This window comes from Vanacampus margaritifer, chromosome 4, assembly GCF_051991255.1.
Source record: "Vanacampus margaritifer isolate UIUO_Vmar chromosome 4, RoL_Vmar_1.0, whole genome shotgun sequence".
Classification (NCBI taxonomy): Eukaryota; Metazoa; Chordata; class Actinopteri; order Syngnathiformes; family Syngnathidae; genus Vanacampus; species Vanacampus margaritifer.
The window spans coordinates 4186246-4203105 of record NC_135435.1 but is presented as its reverse complement, the minus strand read 5'-3'; the positions used below and the strand labels follow the sequence as shown (position 1 = coordinate 4203105).

The 16860-nt window shown below is 41.3% G+C and overlaps 1 protein-coding gene across 5 annotated transcripts in view; it reads right to left on the bottom strand.

Annotated features, from left to right (window-relative positions):
- Window positions 1-16860, bottom strand: part of LOC144050774 (SH3 and multiple ankyrin repeat domains protein 2-like) — a 280805-nt gene that overhangs the window by 207635 nt on the left and 56310 nt on the right. For all 5 annotated transcript variants that reach the window (XM_077564353.1, XM_077564354.1, XM_077564355.1 and 2 more), the window contains exon 2: window positions 16503-16730. In XM_077564353.1, the coding sequence (XP_077420479.1) occupies window positions 16503-16712 (210 nt within the window). In that variant the 5' untranslated portion in view covers window positions 16713-16730. The remainder of the gene's footprint in view (window positions 1-16502; window positions 16731-16860) is intronic.

Sequence of the window (16860 nt, the reverse complement as noted above, 5' to 3'; positions counted from 1 at the left end):
AAGAAAAGGGAAAAGTAACATAATTAAGGTATTTGCATATTTGGATTATTTTGTAGCTTTGTGACCTTTAAAAGTTTAGATGTCCGCTCTTTTACGCTGGATACAGGATCACGTGAACAGATCCGATTTCCGATCTCGAGATTGGGACATCCCTACCAGTAACACCTTCAAGCCTTCATTCTTTTCTCAGTCCACCTTGGATACAGACATAAAAACAACTGCTAAGGCAGTTTTTACACCAAGTAGCCTACCATAAAAACAAATATTTAGCACTCCAAGTGTAACAACATGATAACCAACATTAAAATGCAGCAGCACTGGCGGTCCAAGTATTTATTAACAACAAATCATACAATGTTTTGCTCCTAAAACATATACAACAGTATTATTGTAAGTAGGGATGCACCAAAATGAAATTTTTTGGCCGAAACTGAAAACCGAAAATGAGAAATGCTTGGCCGAAAACCGAAACACCGAAAACAAATTATGCAATTTTTTTATTATCATTGCATTTATTATCATTAATTAAAATTATAATTTTCATCTATAATGAAACAAAATAGCCAGGAGGGTAAACGGACTATGATGGTCGTTGATAAACTATACATCGATGGCCAACTATTCCGGAACCCCAACTCCACCCCCTGGCTGTTCAAATTGACATTGATGGAACTAAACTTTGTTTGATTATTAGATGTATACATATACTGTATATGTGGTTATAAAATCTAAAATATAAATACTCATTATGTTTAGGCTGTATTATAAATATAATAATAATACATAACTATATCTAAAGTATATTTAAACAAAAAATTTGGCTTGGGTTACCAGTTACTGGTGTATTTTAATGTTGTTTAATTCCCCACTAACTTCCTTCACTTTCACCCTCCTACCCGTTTTTTCACTGTTATATTTACTTACACATTTCCTCATATTTTACACAAATTATATAAATCACCTAACTACTTTGATTCTATCCTATAACATGCCAGTATTGACAAATGGCCTATGCAGATATATACACAGGACTGAGCATATATTTTTGTATGCATAAATTAGTTCTGGTTTCCTGGAATGTTTGTGGCGCTCGCTCACAGGCAAAAAATAAAAACTTTAGACCATCTATTAAAATTAAAAGCAGATATTTGCCTCCTGCAAGAAACCCACCTACAAAAATCTGAAGAAAAATTACTTATTGATAAGAATTTTAGCCAAGCATACTCTGCCCCTTATAACAGCAGACAAAGAGGAGTCTGTATACTCATACATAAGAATTTACTCTTTACTCTAAATAATACAATAACAGACCCAGAGGGCCGATACATTATTATTCAGGTAACTATATTTAATAAAATATATACATTTGGCAATTTATATGCCCCTAATAATGATGATCCGGCCTTTTTCCATGAATTTTTCTCTCAGCTATTCGATTTAGCAAAGAACTCTACTATTATTATTGGAGGAGACTTTAACACAGTCTTAAATCCATTGATAGACCGTTCTAATAACACAACATGTAGGCGATTACAATCTACTAAAGTAATAGGGGAATATATGGATGATTTTGGCCTCGTCGACAGCTGGAGACTTAAAAACCCAAATAAGAAGGAATTTACTTTCTTTTCCGCTGTGCACAGGTCCTTTTCAAGAATTTATTATTTTCTTACAAATAACTCTATTGCTGATAAAACTGTTACAAAAATACATCCTATTATTATTAGCGACCATGCACCAGTCTCCCTTTCCCTACAAGTTGATTATACCTTTAAACCACCATCAACATGGCGTTTCAACATCTCACTGCTAAACGATGCAGAGTTTGATAAAATTATAAGGAAAGAGTGGGCAGACTTTTTGGAAATAAATGACTCTCCAGGCCTATCGCCATCTCTTCTCTGGGAAGCTGGGAAAGCAGTAATTAGAGGTAAAATTATATCATATTCATCTTATAAAAAGAAACAGGATCAAAAATTAGAAAATGACTTGGAAGATAAAATTAAACAACTGACGGATGAGTACGTAATAAACCCAAATGACCAAATATGGACTGACTTACAAAATACAAAAATACAGTTAGACGATATGCTAACTAAAAAGACAGAGTTTATAATACAACAATTGAGATACAACAACTTTGAATATAATAACAAATCAGGTAAATTTCTTGCAAACCAACTTCAACGCAATCGGGAAAAATTTCTTATAACGGCTATCAAAGGGACAACTGGTGAATGTACACAGTCACCAGAAGAAATTAATCAAAATTTTTATGACTATTATCGCAACCTATACTCAGAAACTAACAAGCCTAACCCTGAGCATATTGAGGCATTCCTCAGTAACTTAAATATGCCTCAGTTAACTACTGAATATAAAGATATGTTAGAGGCGCCACTTACTATAAACGAGTTGTACAGTGCTCTAGATAGTATGCCTAATGGCAAGGCACCTGGCCCAGATGGTTATCCAGCTATATTTTTTAAGCACTACTGGTTAATGCTTGCTCCGCTATTCTTAAGAGTAGTAACAGAAATTAAAACTAATGGTTACATACGTCCACACATGAATACAGCAGCAATTAAACTTTTATTAAAGCCAGAAAAAGACCCCACCCTTCCATCAAGTTACCGTCCGATTTCACTAATTAACACTGATACTAAAATTATTACTAAGGCTTTCACATCTAGACTAGAAACAGTAATCTCGACAATTATTCATAGCGACCAAACAGGCTTTATTAAAGATCGTCACTCTACTAATAATATTAGGAGGCTCTTTAACCTTATTAGCATGTCACAGCGGCATGATAAGAAGGCAGTTATTATATCGTTGGATGCAGAAAAAGCTTTCGACAAAGTTAACTGGTCCTTCCTCTTTGCTGTTTTAAATAAATTTGTCTTTGGGAAATCATTTATCCACTGGGTGTCAGTATTATATGATTCTCCTAAAGCTACAGTTACTACTAATGGGATTATATCTCAGAGCTTTATTTTACAGAGAGGCACAAGACAGGGATGCCCACTATCCCCTTTATTATTTGCAATATTTATTGAGCCACTTGCAATAGCCATACGCCAGGAAAGAAGGATTCAAGGAATTCACTCTGGGGTAACAGAACATAAAATTAATCTATATGCCAATGATATTTTACTTTATTTAGAAAACCCGGCGATTTCGTTAGGGGAAGTATTTAACTTAATAACTAAATTCTCACAGTTATCAGATTATTCTATTAACTGGACAAAATCAACACTTCTACCTATTACAGAAAATTCATGGAACCCTGCAAGCCAGGACCCACACTACTCATTTCCTATAATTAATTTAAAATACTTAGGCATAAAAATCTCACCTAAATTAACTGATTTAATTCATTTAAACTTTTCTCCACTTCTGGATAACATTCATAGTGACTTGGAACGCTGGAATAATCTTCCTATTTCTTTAATAGGACGAATAGCCACCATTAAAATGAAAGTTTTATCTAAAATAAACTATTTTTTCTCAATGAATAAAAATAAGGAATAGGAATAAAAAAAAAAAAGCAAAGATTAGTCTATCTACTCTTCAGAAAAGTAAATCCAAAGGTGGTCTAGAAGCACCAAATTTTATGTACTACTATATAGCCAAACAGCTACAATATATCGTTCTATGGGCACAACCCAACAGAGATACTAACTGTTGGCTGGAACTATAACAGAAGGATTGTAATAACCTCAGACTTCTAGATTTACTCTTTATTACAACATCAATTAAGCGACATAATTGTATTAAAAACCCAATGATTTCCGCCACCCTGACTGCTTGGTGGAAGGCATTAGAAATTACAAAAGCCCAAGTGGAGCTCTGTGGGCTTTCTCCCTTATGGCATAACCCCGACTTTCGAATTAACAACCAATCATTTTATTTAGGTGTGTGGGAGCAGAAAGGAATTACACATCTCCACCATCTCTTCTCAGATAATATGTTTATATCATATACATCCTTGCTCCAAAAATACAAAATAACAAACGGAAATTTTTTACATTATCTGCAAGTTAAAAATATGACAAAGAAACAAATTCCAACACTTCAGGGTACGCTCCAACCGCCTGTTTTAGCTAAAGATATTACCAAGCTTTCTCCGACAACAACAAAAAAACTTTCAAAAATATATAAGTTACTTTCATATACGGATAAAATGTCTTTACCCATCTTAAAATGGGAGACAGACTTGTCTATAGCTCCGGAATCTGACTTTTGCATTCAAGTTTGAAAATGCATTTAAAATGACAAAACACACAAATTTACAACTTATCCAATATAAAATTATCCATAGAACATACATTACTCAATATATGATGAAGAAAATGGGACTCTACGACTCCGACATTTGTCTCCAGTGTTTACAAAACACTACAGACACTTATTTTCATGCTTTATGGTTATGCACTCCGGTTATGCATTTCTGGACTAAAGTCTTAGAAAAACTTTCCGCTATTTTGGACTGTAGGATACCTTTATCTCCAAACTTGTGTTTGCTAGGTGACCTAACAACAACTGACTTACCACATAAACAATTTCAATCTACACTTGTAGCCCTTACTATCGCAAAAAAAACAATTCTTGTTAACTGGAAAAATAAACAAACTCTGAATATCGACCAATGGTCTAACCTCCTCATAAATCACATTTTAATGGAAAAAATATCGGCCTCAAATAAAAACCAAATATCAAAATGCATAGAAATATGGTCTACGTATATAGAATATTTTAAACTTATTCTGGTTATTTAATTCTGCCTGTTAGCGAGAGCCACCACATCGTGATAACTTACATTGATGTCTCTGCATTTGGCAGTTTGTAACTAATGGTTGTATTTTTATAGTCAGGAACCCAGTTGCTGCCAACAGGATCGAGCAGATTCATCTCCAATGGGCACTAAGGGCTAATATTCAGATTCACTGCATGCCAGGGGACTAACTCTACAGGTGCTGTCCCCCTCTGGCTGGGCGTGGGCGGGTCTGCCCCTCTGTTGGCTGCTGGGTGGCGGCTGCGTCTTGGTCGTTCCCTGGGTCTCGTGGGGGGTGCTGTGTTGCGGGGCTCTCCCTGGTGTTCGGGGCGGCGCCGCCCCGGCGCGGTCCGTCGCTCTGGGCCCGGCGACGCGGTTCGGGGCCTGTGGGCCGCCGGGGTAGCTCGTGGTTCCCTCTCCCCTCCCCCTTCCTCCCCCTTGCTTCCTCTCCCTCTTCGCCTCTCCCCGTCCGTCCTCCGCCTCCCTGTCCCTTCTCCCTCGTCGCCTTCCTCCTCCTCTCCCCCTCTCTCTGCTGCCCTGCCGCTGCCTCCTGCCCTTCCTTTCGTCTCCTTCCCCCGTCCCCTCCCCCTCTCCTGTCCGCCCTCCTTCCCCTCCCCTGGGCCGGGGGTTCCATCCGTGGCCCGGGTCTCGGCGCTCCGGGGGCCGGGAGGGTGGGCGGGATTGGTGTTGTGCCCGCCCCGCTCCGGTGGGCCTCCGGGCACTTCGGGCGGGCCCCAGTATCCGGGGGGCGAGCCGGGGTCCCGGTGGGGTGGTTGGGGGTTTGGTGGGGCATCGGTTGGGGCAGGCCGCAGTATGGAGCAGTGCTGCAGCCCCCCCCCATTAATTTATTTTAATGCACCACATACGCTCATTGACATGCCTGGGAGGCGGGTGGATCGGAGCATGGGGATATCATTTCCCTCTGCTCCGGTTCACCTGCCCCCAATTTTGTCTGGGGATTTGGGGACCTGGGGGCGGTTGGGGCTGGGTTGGGGCTGGGTTGGGGTGGATGGCGGGGGTGGATGGGGGGCGGGGGGGTCGTGGGGGGAGCGGGGTGGTGGGCCGGTGGGGTGCCTGGTGGGCCTGCAGTGCCCCATCCTGCTGCGTTGGGTTGGGGGCGTGGGCCGCGTTGGGGTGGGGGGCGCTCCTGCTCCTGGGTTTGCTCTCCGGCCGGTGGCCCCTGCGGGGCCCGGGGGTCGTCCTTTGGCGCTGCCGCGGCCTGGGGGGCCCTGAGGTGTTGCGCTTGCTCTGTCCTGGTGGGGGTCGACGGCTCCCCTCTTTGGTGGAGATTTTCATGCATGCCAGATCCACCACACCAGCATCTATCGAAACTCAGACACAATCTGTTTCTCCCTCAGGTCATTGAATCGGTGGAGGCTGGTGTCTGTGGATCTCACTCTGCTTCGTCTGTCCTTTCTACCTTTCCTCAGTTTCTCCTTTGGGCCCTTGAGGTCTCCCTGATTTGTTGGAATTTAGATGTCTCTGGGGTTGGTGAACGATTCTGGTTAGTGGCCCGGTGGGTGGTGTCTGGTCGGTGCTGGGCTTCGCTTTTCTTTCTTTTCTTTGGTCCCTCTTCGGGTCTCCTGGCGGCCCCACGACTCTGGCTGGACTTTGAAGTGTTCGGTTTAGGTGGACGGTATGGGATTTTTTTTTTTTACACCCACGCACACACGCACACACACACGCACAAACACACATCCACATACAAAAAAAAAAAAAAGGGAGAACAATGATGATGACATGTCAAATGATCAATATTGAGCTCTCCCAAGAAAAACGAAAAAATAAAAAAAAATAAAAAAAAAATTAAAATCAGTCATCATTTCATCTCAGATTTGATCAATCACATAGCACATGCTCTCTCTTTTGTGCAATAACTTTACATATTGTCAGGGGCATGCAGTGATCTTTGGAGGGGCAAGTGAAAAACAAAAACAAAAAAAGGGCACATGATAACGTGCCTGCACTGTCCACCCATTTATGGTTTAAACCCATGTCACCACAGAGCCACCATGCTTGGAGGGGGGGTCAATCCCTTTTATTTTATTATTTTTCGGCAGGTCTGGATGTTAATATTTTATTCTTGGGACTGTACTCAACAATTAACTGCCACATCTCAGCAAGCTACATTGTTTTTGATAGAATGCTGTGATTGTTGTTGTTTTTTTGGTTCTTCATTGTCCCCCTAATTTCTGAAAGCACTACTACTTGTTTCTTATTAGGACCTCAATCTGACTGCAAACCCCCAAAAACGAGCTGTTGGTTAAAATAAAAACAAAGATCATGTAGTGATTTCCACATATATTTTAAAGTACTGTATATTTCAATTCAGCCATCATTGAGTACATGCTACAAGACTTGTATATCTAATCTTAAAGTTACAAACCTGTACTGAAAGTCGTTACTTGTATTTTTCACATTGGGCAGATGCATACTTTTTTACAGTGCTGTAAGTCTTTGTGCTGTTCGCTACCTCATTTTTTACAGCGCGGTTAGACCCGTGCTGCTCGAGATGCTAACGCCAGAGCTACGTGCCCCTAACGCTTGCCAGCCCTTGTAAAAGTATAACAAAACTTATAACTCTAGTGTCTACATGATTAGCAGATAGCAACAATTCCTAATGGAAGATGAACGTTAGTTTTACCGAAGGAGATTTTTACCGTGGCGAAAGTGGATGGGAAGGATCATCATGATCTTTATCAAACTGAGGGAGACATCTTGCGTCCTCAGAGCCAACTACGCCCAAATGTCAGACTTCATTGTAGTTGATAGGCTGATTACAACTTGTGTCACTGCATTTCAACTGAAGCTAGGCTGGCACGCAGTATGCTCTGTGATAATATAATAATATAATATCTACAAGGTCTATCAAATAATGCATTTGTTTTGCTTGAGTTTTCGGCATTCTTTGACCTTTGCTTTTTTTTTTCTTTTTTTTTTGGGAGATCTCAGTATTGATCATTTGACATGTCATCATCATTGTTCTCCCTTTTTTTTTTTTGGTATGTGTGTTTGTGCGTGTGTGTATGCGTGCGTGTGTGTGTGCGTGCGTGCGTGCGTGCGTGAAAAAGGAAAAAAAAATAAGAATTCCCATACCGTTCACCTAAACCGAACACTTCAAAATCCAGCCAGAGTTGTGGGGCCGCCAGGAGACCCGAAGAGGGACCAAAGAAAAGAAAGAAAAGCGAAGCCCAGCACCGACCAGACACCACCCACCGGGCCACTAACCTTCACCAACCCCAGAGACATCTAAACTCCAACAAATCAGGGAAACCTCAAGGGCCCAAAGGAGAAACTGAGGAAAGGTAGAAAGGACAGACGAAGCAGAGTGAGATCCACAGACACCAGCCTCCACCGAATCAATGACCTGAGGGAGAAACAAATTGTGTCTGAGTCTCGATAGATGCTGGTGTGGTGGATCTAGCATGCATGAAAATCTCCACCAAAGAGGGGAGCCGTCGACCCCCGCCAGGACAGAGCAAGCGCAACACCTCAGGGCCAAAGGACGACCCCCACCGGCCGGAGAGTAAACCCCGGAGCCGGAGCGCCCCCCACCCCAACGCGGCCCGCGCCCCCAACCCAACGCAGCAGGACGGGGCACTGCAGGCCCACCAGGCACCCCACCGGCCCACAACCCCCGCTCCCCCCACGACCCCCCATCCCCCCCCACCCCCGCCACCCACCCCAACCCAGCCCCAACCGCCCCCAGGTCCCCAAATCCCCAGACACCCTCCCCACCCCAGCACCCAAGGACAGGCGACCGCAGCACTGCTCCATACTGCGGTCTGCCCCAACCGATGCCCCGCCCCCCCCAGTTGTGTGGTGCATTAAAATTTGGAGGGGAGCTGCAGGGCGGAGACGGTGTCTCCACCCCACCCCACTCTCCCCCAAAGTGTGTTATGTGCCCTAAAATGTACAGTATTGTGCAAAACTAGTGCAGTGAGTTAAGAGGAGCGACCAGCTGGGCCCCCCCCAACCGGGCGGGGGGGGGGGAGGCGCACCCGCCCACCAAACCCCCACCCACCCCACCGGGACCCCGGCGGGGCTCGCCCCCCGGATACCGGGGCCCGCCCGAAGTGCCCGGAGGCCCACCGGAGCGGGGCGGGCACAACACCAATCCCGCCCACTCCCCCGGCCCCCGGAGCGCCGAGACCCGGGCCACGGATGGAACCCCCGGCCTAGGGGAGGGGGAGGAGGGCGGACAGGGGAGGGGGAGGGGACGGGGGAAGGAGACGACAGGAAGGGCAGGAGGCAGCGGCAGGGCCGCAGAGAGAGAGGGAGAGGAGGAGGAAGGGCGACGAGGGAGAAGGGACAGGGAGGTGGAGGACGGGCGGGGAGAGGCGAAGAGGGAGAGGAAGCAAGGGGGAGGAAGGGGGAGGGGAGAGGGAACCACGGGGCACCCCGGCGGCCCACAGGCCCCGACCCGCGTCGCCGGGCCCAGAGCGACGGACCGCGCCGGGAAGGCGCCGCCCCGAACACCAGGGAGAGCCCCGCAAAACAGCACCCCCCACGAGACCCAGGGAACGACCAAGACGCAGCCGCCACCCAGCAGCCAACAGAGGGGCAGACCCGCCCACGCCCAGCCAGGGGGGACAGCACCCGTAGAGTTAGTCCCCTGGCATGCAGTGAATCCGAATATTAGCCCTTAGTGCCCATTGGAGGTGAATCTGCTCGATCCTGTTGGCAGCAACTGGGTTCCTGACTATAAAAATACAACCATTAGTTACAAACTGTCAAATGCAGAAACATCAATGTAAGTTATCACGATGTGGTGGCTCTCGCTAACAGGCAGAATTAAATAACCAGAATTAGGTTAAAATATTCTATATACGTAGACCATATTTCTATGAATTTTGATATTTGTTTTTTATTTGAGGCCGATATTTTTTCCATTAAAATGTGATTTATGAGGAGGTTAGACCATTGGTCGATATTCAGAGTTTGTTTATTTTTCCAGTTAACAAGAATTGTTTTTTTAGCGATAGTAAGGGCTACAAGTGTAGATTGAAATTGTTCATGTGGTAGGTCAGTTGTTGTTAGGTCACCTAGCAAACAGTTTGGAGATAAAGGTATCCTATAGTCCAAGATAGCGGAAAGTTTTTCTAAGACTTTAGTCCAGAAATACATAACCGGAGTGCATAACCATAAAGCATGAAAATAAGTGTCTGTAGTGTTTTGTAAACACTGGAGATAAATGTCGGAGTCGGAGAGCCCCATTTTCTTCATCATATATTGAGTAATGTACTGTATGTTCTATGGATAATTTTGTATTGGATAAGTTGTAAATTTGTGTGTTTTGTCATTTTAAATGCATTTTCACAAACTTGAATCCAAAAGTCAGATTCCGGAGCTATAGACAAGTCTGTCTCCCATTTTAAGATGGGTAAAGACATTTTATCCGTATATGAAAGTAACTTATATATTTTTGAAAGTTTTTTTGTTGTTGTCGAAGAAAGCTTGGTAATATCTTTAGCTAAGCCAGGCGGTTGGAGCGTACCCTGAAGTGTTGGAATTTGTTTCTTTATCATATTTTTAACTTGCAGATAATGTAAAAAACTTTGACCTTTGCTTTTGTTTACTGTGAGTGAGACTACGTAAATAAAAACGTAGCGACGAATTTACCGACCGGCGGTGTAGTGGCGAGCGACCTGGCAGAATGAGGGCGCGTCTCGTAGTATGACGTCACCCAATGATCGCGTAATAATAATCATTTGTTTTATGTAAATTTTGTTGCAGAATTTTTGTTTTGAAAGGCAACAAAATTACTTTCACAAACCCAAAAAATTAAAATAAATAATAATATCCATCCATCCATTTTCTTAACCACTTTTCCTCACAAGGGTCGCGAGGGGCGCTGGAGCCTATCCCAGCTGGCTTCGGGCAGTAGGCGGGTTACACCCTGAACTGGTTGCCAGCCAATCATAAATAATAATAATAATATAAAAATAAAAAATAATGGAGAAAGGGGCACTTTGGGCATCAGTGCAAAAAGGGCACCCATAGATCCCCACTCTGCTCCCCACTCTGCACGTTCCTGCATTTTGTTGATCTACTGCTCTGGCAACAGCTATACAATGCAGAACATATCAGAAACTTGAAACTGCATTCACTACTGGATGAATTTCTAATTAATGTCACTTCTAAACAAGATGAGAAAAACTAAGTAGTCATAGTCTGTTGTATAATTTTTCATAGAATGACCAAAATCATACTATATCGTGGTATACCATTATTGTAATATAAAATTGCCCACAATGTGATATTTACTTTATTCTATATTGCCCAGCACTATTTGGTGCTGGAGTATTTTTTTTTTTGTATGGGGAAATGTGTTTCTTTGTTATATAAATATGTACATATGAACTATTTCTTTATATGAATTTGCTGTATTGGTAACGATACAGTATATGTGTTTTTTTGTGTGCAAAAATCTGTTATTATTATTTGTTATTTTGGGTACTTGGCAATACCTTTGTCTATATTTCTAAGAAGAGGAAGTGCTCAAACATTCAATGTCTCAACAATTTAAGATACATAATTATTATTTTTCAAGTGCTATGTGCTAACCAATACAAACAGCACCGATTCATTAAGCAGGAATGTATTTTCCAAAAGTAAGCAGACTGAAAAGTCACCAATAGCAAAAACAAGCAAACAAAAAGACAGTCACCATAGTTGCAGCTCGCCTGCAAGCTAAGGAGAAGGAACAATTTGGAGCTTGGCAGAAAAATGCCAAAAAGATGACAAAGGCGGCAAACAATGGACCATGCATCTACCTGATGGCACCAGCCACAACATCCATATTCCACTGCAATCCCTAGTACAATGAATCTTTCACTTGTGTACAGTGCAGCAGAATCTGAGCAAAACAATGGAGCTGTTTACACGGACAAGTAGAAGTGAAAGAGTAAAGAATACAAACAGACAATCTGAAATGTGCTGCTGCTGCTTCTGCTGCTGCTGCTCATTGCATACTGTAGTTAATCATGAGTCATATTAGTTTTTGCATGCCAAATGAACATTCTGGTTGCTTTTTTCTAAAGTTTGCATGTGAAAAAATGGGCACAAACTAGATTACACACAGACAAAAAAAAAATTGGGAAACGGAACTACAAATTATTTGCATCTGCCAAATGCTGCACATAATTAAAGGACAGTTTATTGTCTATGTTCTGGAAGGAGTATGTGCAAAACACCACACCTGAAAGGCAGGTGCAAATCAGCATGTTAAGCGGTTCCAGGTAAAATGAGAAGCAGCCAACAGAGCTTTTACACTCGTGTAATAAAAAGTTTTTAAATGCCTAAAACTAATTATTGTGATTATATCCGATTCAGTATACACTGGCATTATGCATTGACCCTGGGTACCCCGCATAGCAAACGATGAACACCATCTTATCACATACGGCTTGAAGCTTAACTGAGTGGACATTTTTCATACTGGTGTAGTGTTGGGGTTAGGCTCCAGCCTTAATGCTAATTGGTGTTCCATCAATTGCTTCTGCCATGTTAGAGAAGGCCTGGCTGATCACTCGAACCCTTGCCTCTGAGAGCCATACAATAATCTTAAGAGGCCAGACGAGCGATGGCCCAGGTGACCTTGGGCACGTCAGCAATTCCTCCATACAGAGACATAGAACAGTAGCATTCAATAAACCTTTGTATCATTGTTACCAAAAGCTATGTGAGATAAAATACTAAGTGACCCCTCTGATCCAAGAATAGGCTACAGTTGAACTCTAGTAGTCGTACACTGCTGAGATACTTCAGGATTGCAGGGAAAATCTCAGGTAACTTTGTGCTTTCAGATTACAATATACTGTATAATCTATTGTATTGTGTGATGGCTGAATTCATGGGGGTTGTTGTTGTAATTGCTTATTTGTCTCAATGTAGAATCCCATATGGTCCTAAATTCTACAGTGCAAGAATTCAATTCAAAAGTATCATAATACAATATACAAAAACGACAGTTTGATAAATAACAGATAATTATGTATTATGATCATTAATTTTTAAAAGGAGGTATTATTATTATGAAATGTGTTCATATTCATACCATTCTTTAATATGTACTTATTAATATTTCATTATGATTAAATATTCCATAATGATTATTTTACGTCACACTTTTGAAAATAATGACTTTTAATTTAATTTCCAAAATTGGATAAAATAAAAAAACTTTTTTTTAACAGTTTTTTATTTTATGATAAAAAAAATTGTATAAAAACAAAAAACTTTTTTTTAACAAAGTGTTTTATTTTATACAATTTTGGAAATTAAATTAAAAGTCAGTATTTTCAAAAGTATCAAAATAAAATTATTTTCTTTTTTAGAAAAGTCAATTTTTTATTTCATAATGTCCTTTTCCACAATTGTCTTTTTATTTCACAATGGCGTTTTTCAGCAGAAAAACTTAGTCTGTCAATCAAATCTGCTTAGTTTTCCTAGACACTGGTCATGGCCATTGTTTAGGCGGCAACAGAAGAAACAATGGTGGACTTCAGTGGTGTTTCTGCAGCTCTGCTGACTCTAGCGGATCAAATGGAGCATGAGAATTTGTCCCTTCTGAAAGACACTCCTCTCCTGCAGCGATTCTTTCTGAAACCTGTGATTGCCATTGGCCTGCAATCTTCTCAGCTTTATGGCCATAAACAACTCCACGCGTGAATCGATACTGCAAGTGCTGTTGTCTCATGTCTGTATGACTCAGCCAGTCACTTAACTGGCTCCGCCTCATGTGATTTGATTGACAAGTTATTCTGTTAAAAGATGCCATTGTGGAAAAAGGCATTATGACATAAAAACTGACTTTGTACAAAAACACATTTTCTTTTCTTACATAAAATAAATTAAATGGCATTATTAAAAAAAGAAAAAAAATGAAAAAAGGATGGCATTGTTAAAATAATTATTAGAAAATATTAAAGAATAGTATGAACAATAAAAAAAATTCATAATGATACCTCATTTTAAAATTTAATGGCCATATTACATAAATGTCTGTTATTTATCAAAAGGGTGTTAATTTCAAACTCCTTTTTATTTATTGAATTATGACACTTTTGGTCTTCCATACAGAGCCTCCACTAAACTTTTCAAAGTTAATAAAATGTAACATAAAGTAATTAATATGCAAGTGAAAGAAAGTAGGAGAGAAAAGGAAGAAAAGAATGAGGAGACTTGACCTGACTTAAATTTCAAAGCAAGAATTGTTGTGGCTACAACTATGTTTACATGCAGTCAAAAACCTTGGGTTTTGAAGGCGATATTGGCTTCATATAAGCGTACTCACTGCCAGAAAAAAAAAGTTTAGTTAAATACAAAAGAACAAAAAAATGGCTAGTGGAAATCAGATTGGGTTCTCAGGTCACTTTAGAAAGTCACCAGCTGCACTGGCTGGTGATCATTAAAGTAAATTTAGAACCTGTATGCAACGTATGTAATTCGTCTGTTCTGTGTTTAATTTTACATTAACTTCAACTCGAATCTTAATAAACAGCACAATAGATGTTCAGGATCGAATCCACCACCTTCTGGTTGGGAGATGACCACTCTTCCACTGAGCCATGCCACCCCTGTAAAAATGTTACTTATTTCATTTACACACCAAATAAATTGTTGGTATATGTTGACTAGACATTGTTGGTCTTTTCACACTGGCAATTAAGAACATTTGATGATATTCAGATGTGCCACTAACTAAACATTTTTTAATTGGGCCCTGAATTTTAAATTCAATATGTACTGTAATTAACAATTCACTTGGACCATTAGTGCTCCAGTTTATCTATACAGCACTTGGAAGACAGTGCATTATGTAATCATATACACCATAATCTGCCCAGGGGAACAACATTTTACTTAAACACCCATCGAACATATTACACAACTGGGGCTTAATTAAAAAACACATGTGAAACTGATGGCTTTGTGAGGATGCAATGCAAATAAAACATGCACAATTCCCTCAGCACATATTAATAAAATATGTAATATATTCAAAGCATCCACACATTAAATGGTACTAGTGGTGTAGTGGTGCACAGATCACATACCGGTAATTGTGTTTTACAACAATAATTAACAATATTTACAATTTCATATCTACCAATAGATGAAATAGTGGAGCTTGTAGTAAAATATTTCACGAGCACACACAATCGCCGGGCCTATTCACTTGAATAAGAGAACTCCAGCTCCTACCCAGATCGGCAGAGGTCCCCTGGCCTGATGATCATGGTGGATTGGGATGGCCGGTAGAGAGCTTTGGACACCAAAACATGACCACAAAAATCGGTGATAGCAACTCGGAGAGGTGGCCAGATAAATGAAAGGTGGCTGAATGAATTAGACCAAGCTTTCCATCCACTATGAGTGGGAGCTCGCTCTCTTGACTCATTTGCTCCCAAAAACGTATAAATATGTTCTATTTAAAATATTACCATGTATTTATACATTTTTTATGCTGGAGCATACAGAAGGCTTTGATGCAGCCTCTGAACTGAAGAGAATGCATGAAGCAATAGTAGTTATTACAAAAACGGCCAACAGGTGGCAGCAGAGTATAAGAGATCAACCAGGGCCATGTTGCAACAAGCTGTTTCCTCCACTGTTTTAAACAGATTTGTGAACAATGATGAAACTTAGCTATATTCTAATGCTAATTGCTACAAAACAGAAACATAGAAATATACTTTTTTCCCTGATGAAAGAAGAGACTCCAATCTTTATTTTGGTAGGTTCCATGTTTTTACAGCAATAGAACACAATATTCTGTGGGGCTTGTAAAATCAGTCAAAATCTCTCCAGCACCCCCTCCAAGGACTCCAAGAAGGGTGGGTACTCTGAACTGCTGTTTGGTGCAAATACATAAACAACAGTCACAAAGGCAGAAGGAGGCTCCCCTCTCATCCACCAGGGTTAATTCCAATATAAAGCCACCAAGCCAGGGAGCAGTAAGTACTGTATATCTGGATCTGCTCAGCGTCTCTCTTCGTGGTACCAGAGCCTAAGCTGTGTGTCAAAGTGAGTATGACTATAACTAGTCGGAACTTCTCAATCTTGCACACCAGCTCGGGTATCCTTCTTTACCAGAGAGGTGACATTCCATGTGCCTACAGCCAGCTTCTGTAGCTGAGAATCGTACTGCCAAAGTCCCCGCCTTTGGCCAACACCCAGCTGTCTACACACTTGATGATTATATAATTGTTTGTATTAAGGATATGCTGATCCGATATTCAGTATCGGCATAGGCTTGGGATACGGCTCTTTTCTGAGTATCGGAGAGAATCGGATTCCTTTACGTGATCGGACCAATTCAGTTTCACATATTTTTGTAGTGTTGACGCGCTTTACAGCTGCCTTTTTACAATACCATAATAGTACCGCACCGTGGCCTTAAAAGAGAATGGAAATATTATACTAGGAGATTTTGATTTTGTTAGATACGCATTTTTTAGTATAAAATATAATTTCACTGTGCAGTGTTCTTATTGCTCTCAACATTGTGTGAAAATGCAAGTTGCTTCTCCCATCATTCGTGCAAAGAGGGAATCAAGTAGTTTTTCTCTATAGGAAGACTAAAAAACAAAATTGCAAATAATCATGTTCAAAGGCAAATTCCATCCTCTATTAGATAAGTGAGTCCATACATAACACAATGTGTATATTGTGTTTAAGGCTCCTTTCCCCCTTTGTGCCATCCATCAAAGTCACTCACCGTCTGCTGCAGGTCGGGGATGATAACGCGGATGACCAGTGAGTTTATGTGAATGTCGTCCATGAGGTGTGGTGATGGTTCAGCGGTGGCCCTTATAGTTTCATAAATGGTTTCTTCATGGGAGCTTTCAGAGGCGCAGTCATCGGAGTAATCGGAAAAACTCTGGGCCATCTCATCCTCACTCGAAGTGGGGCTCCGCGGGATAGTCATCAGGTCTGGAAGATTTTGCTGGGTCAGACAAAGAAAGAACATTAGTCAATCAGTCAGTCTCACTAACTCAATTGCTTTGTTACAAATGTACATGTGAAACTATTAGTTCTGTTTGAGGTCTCCTAAGAGGATGCTTGTTAGTTTGATG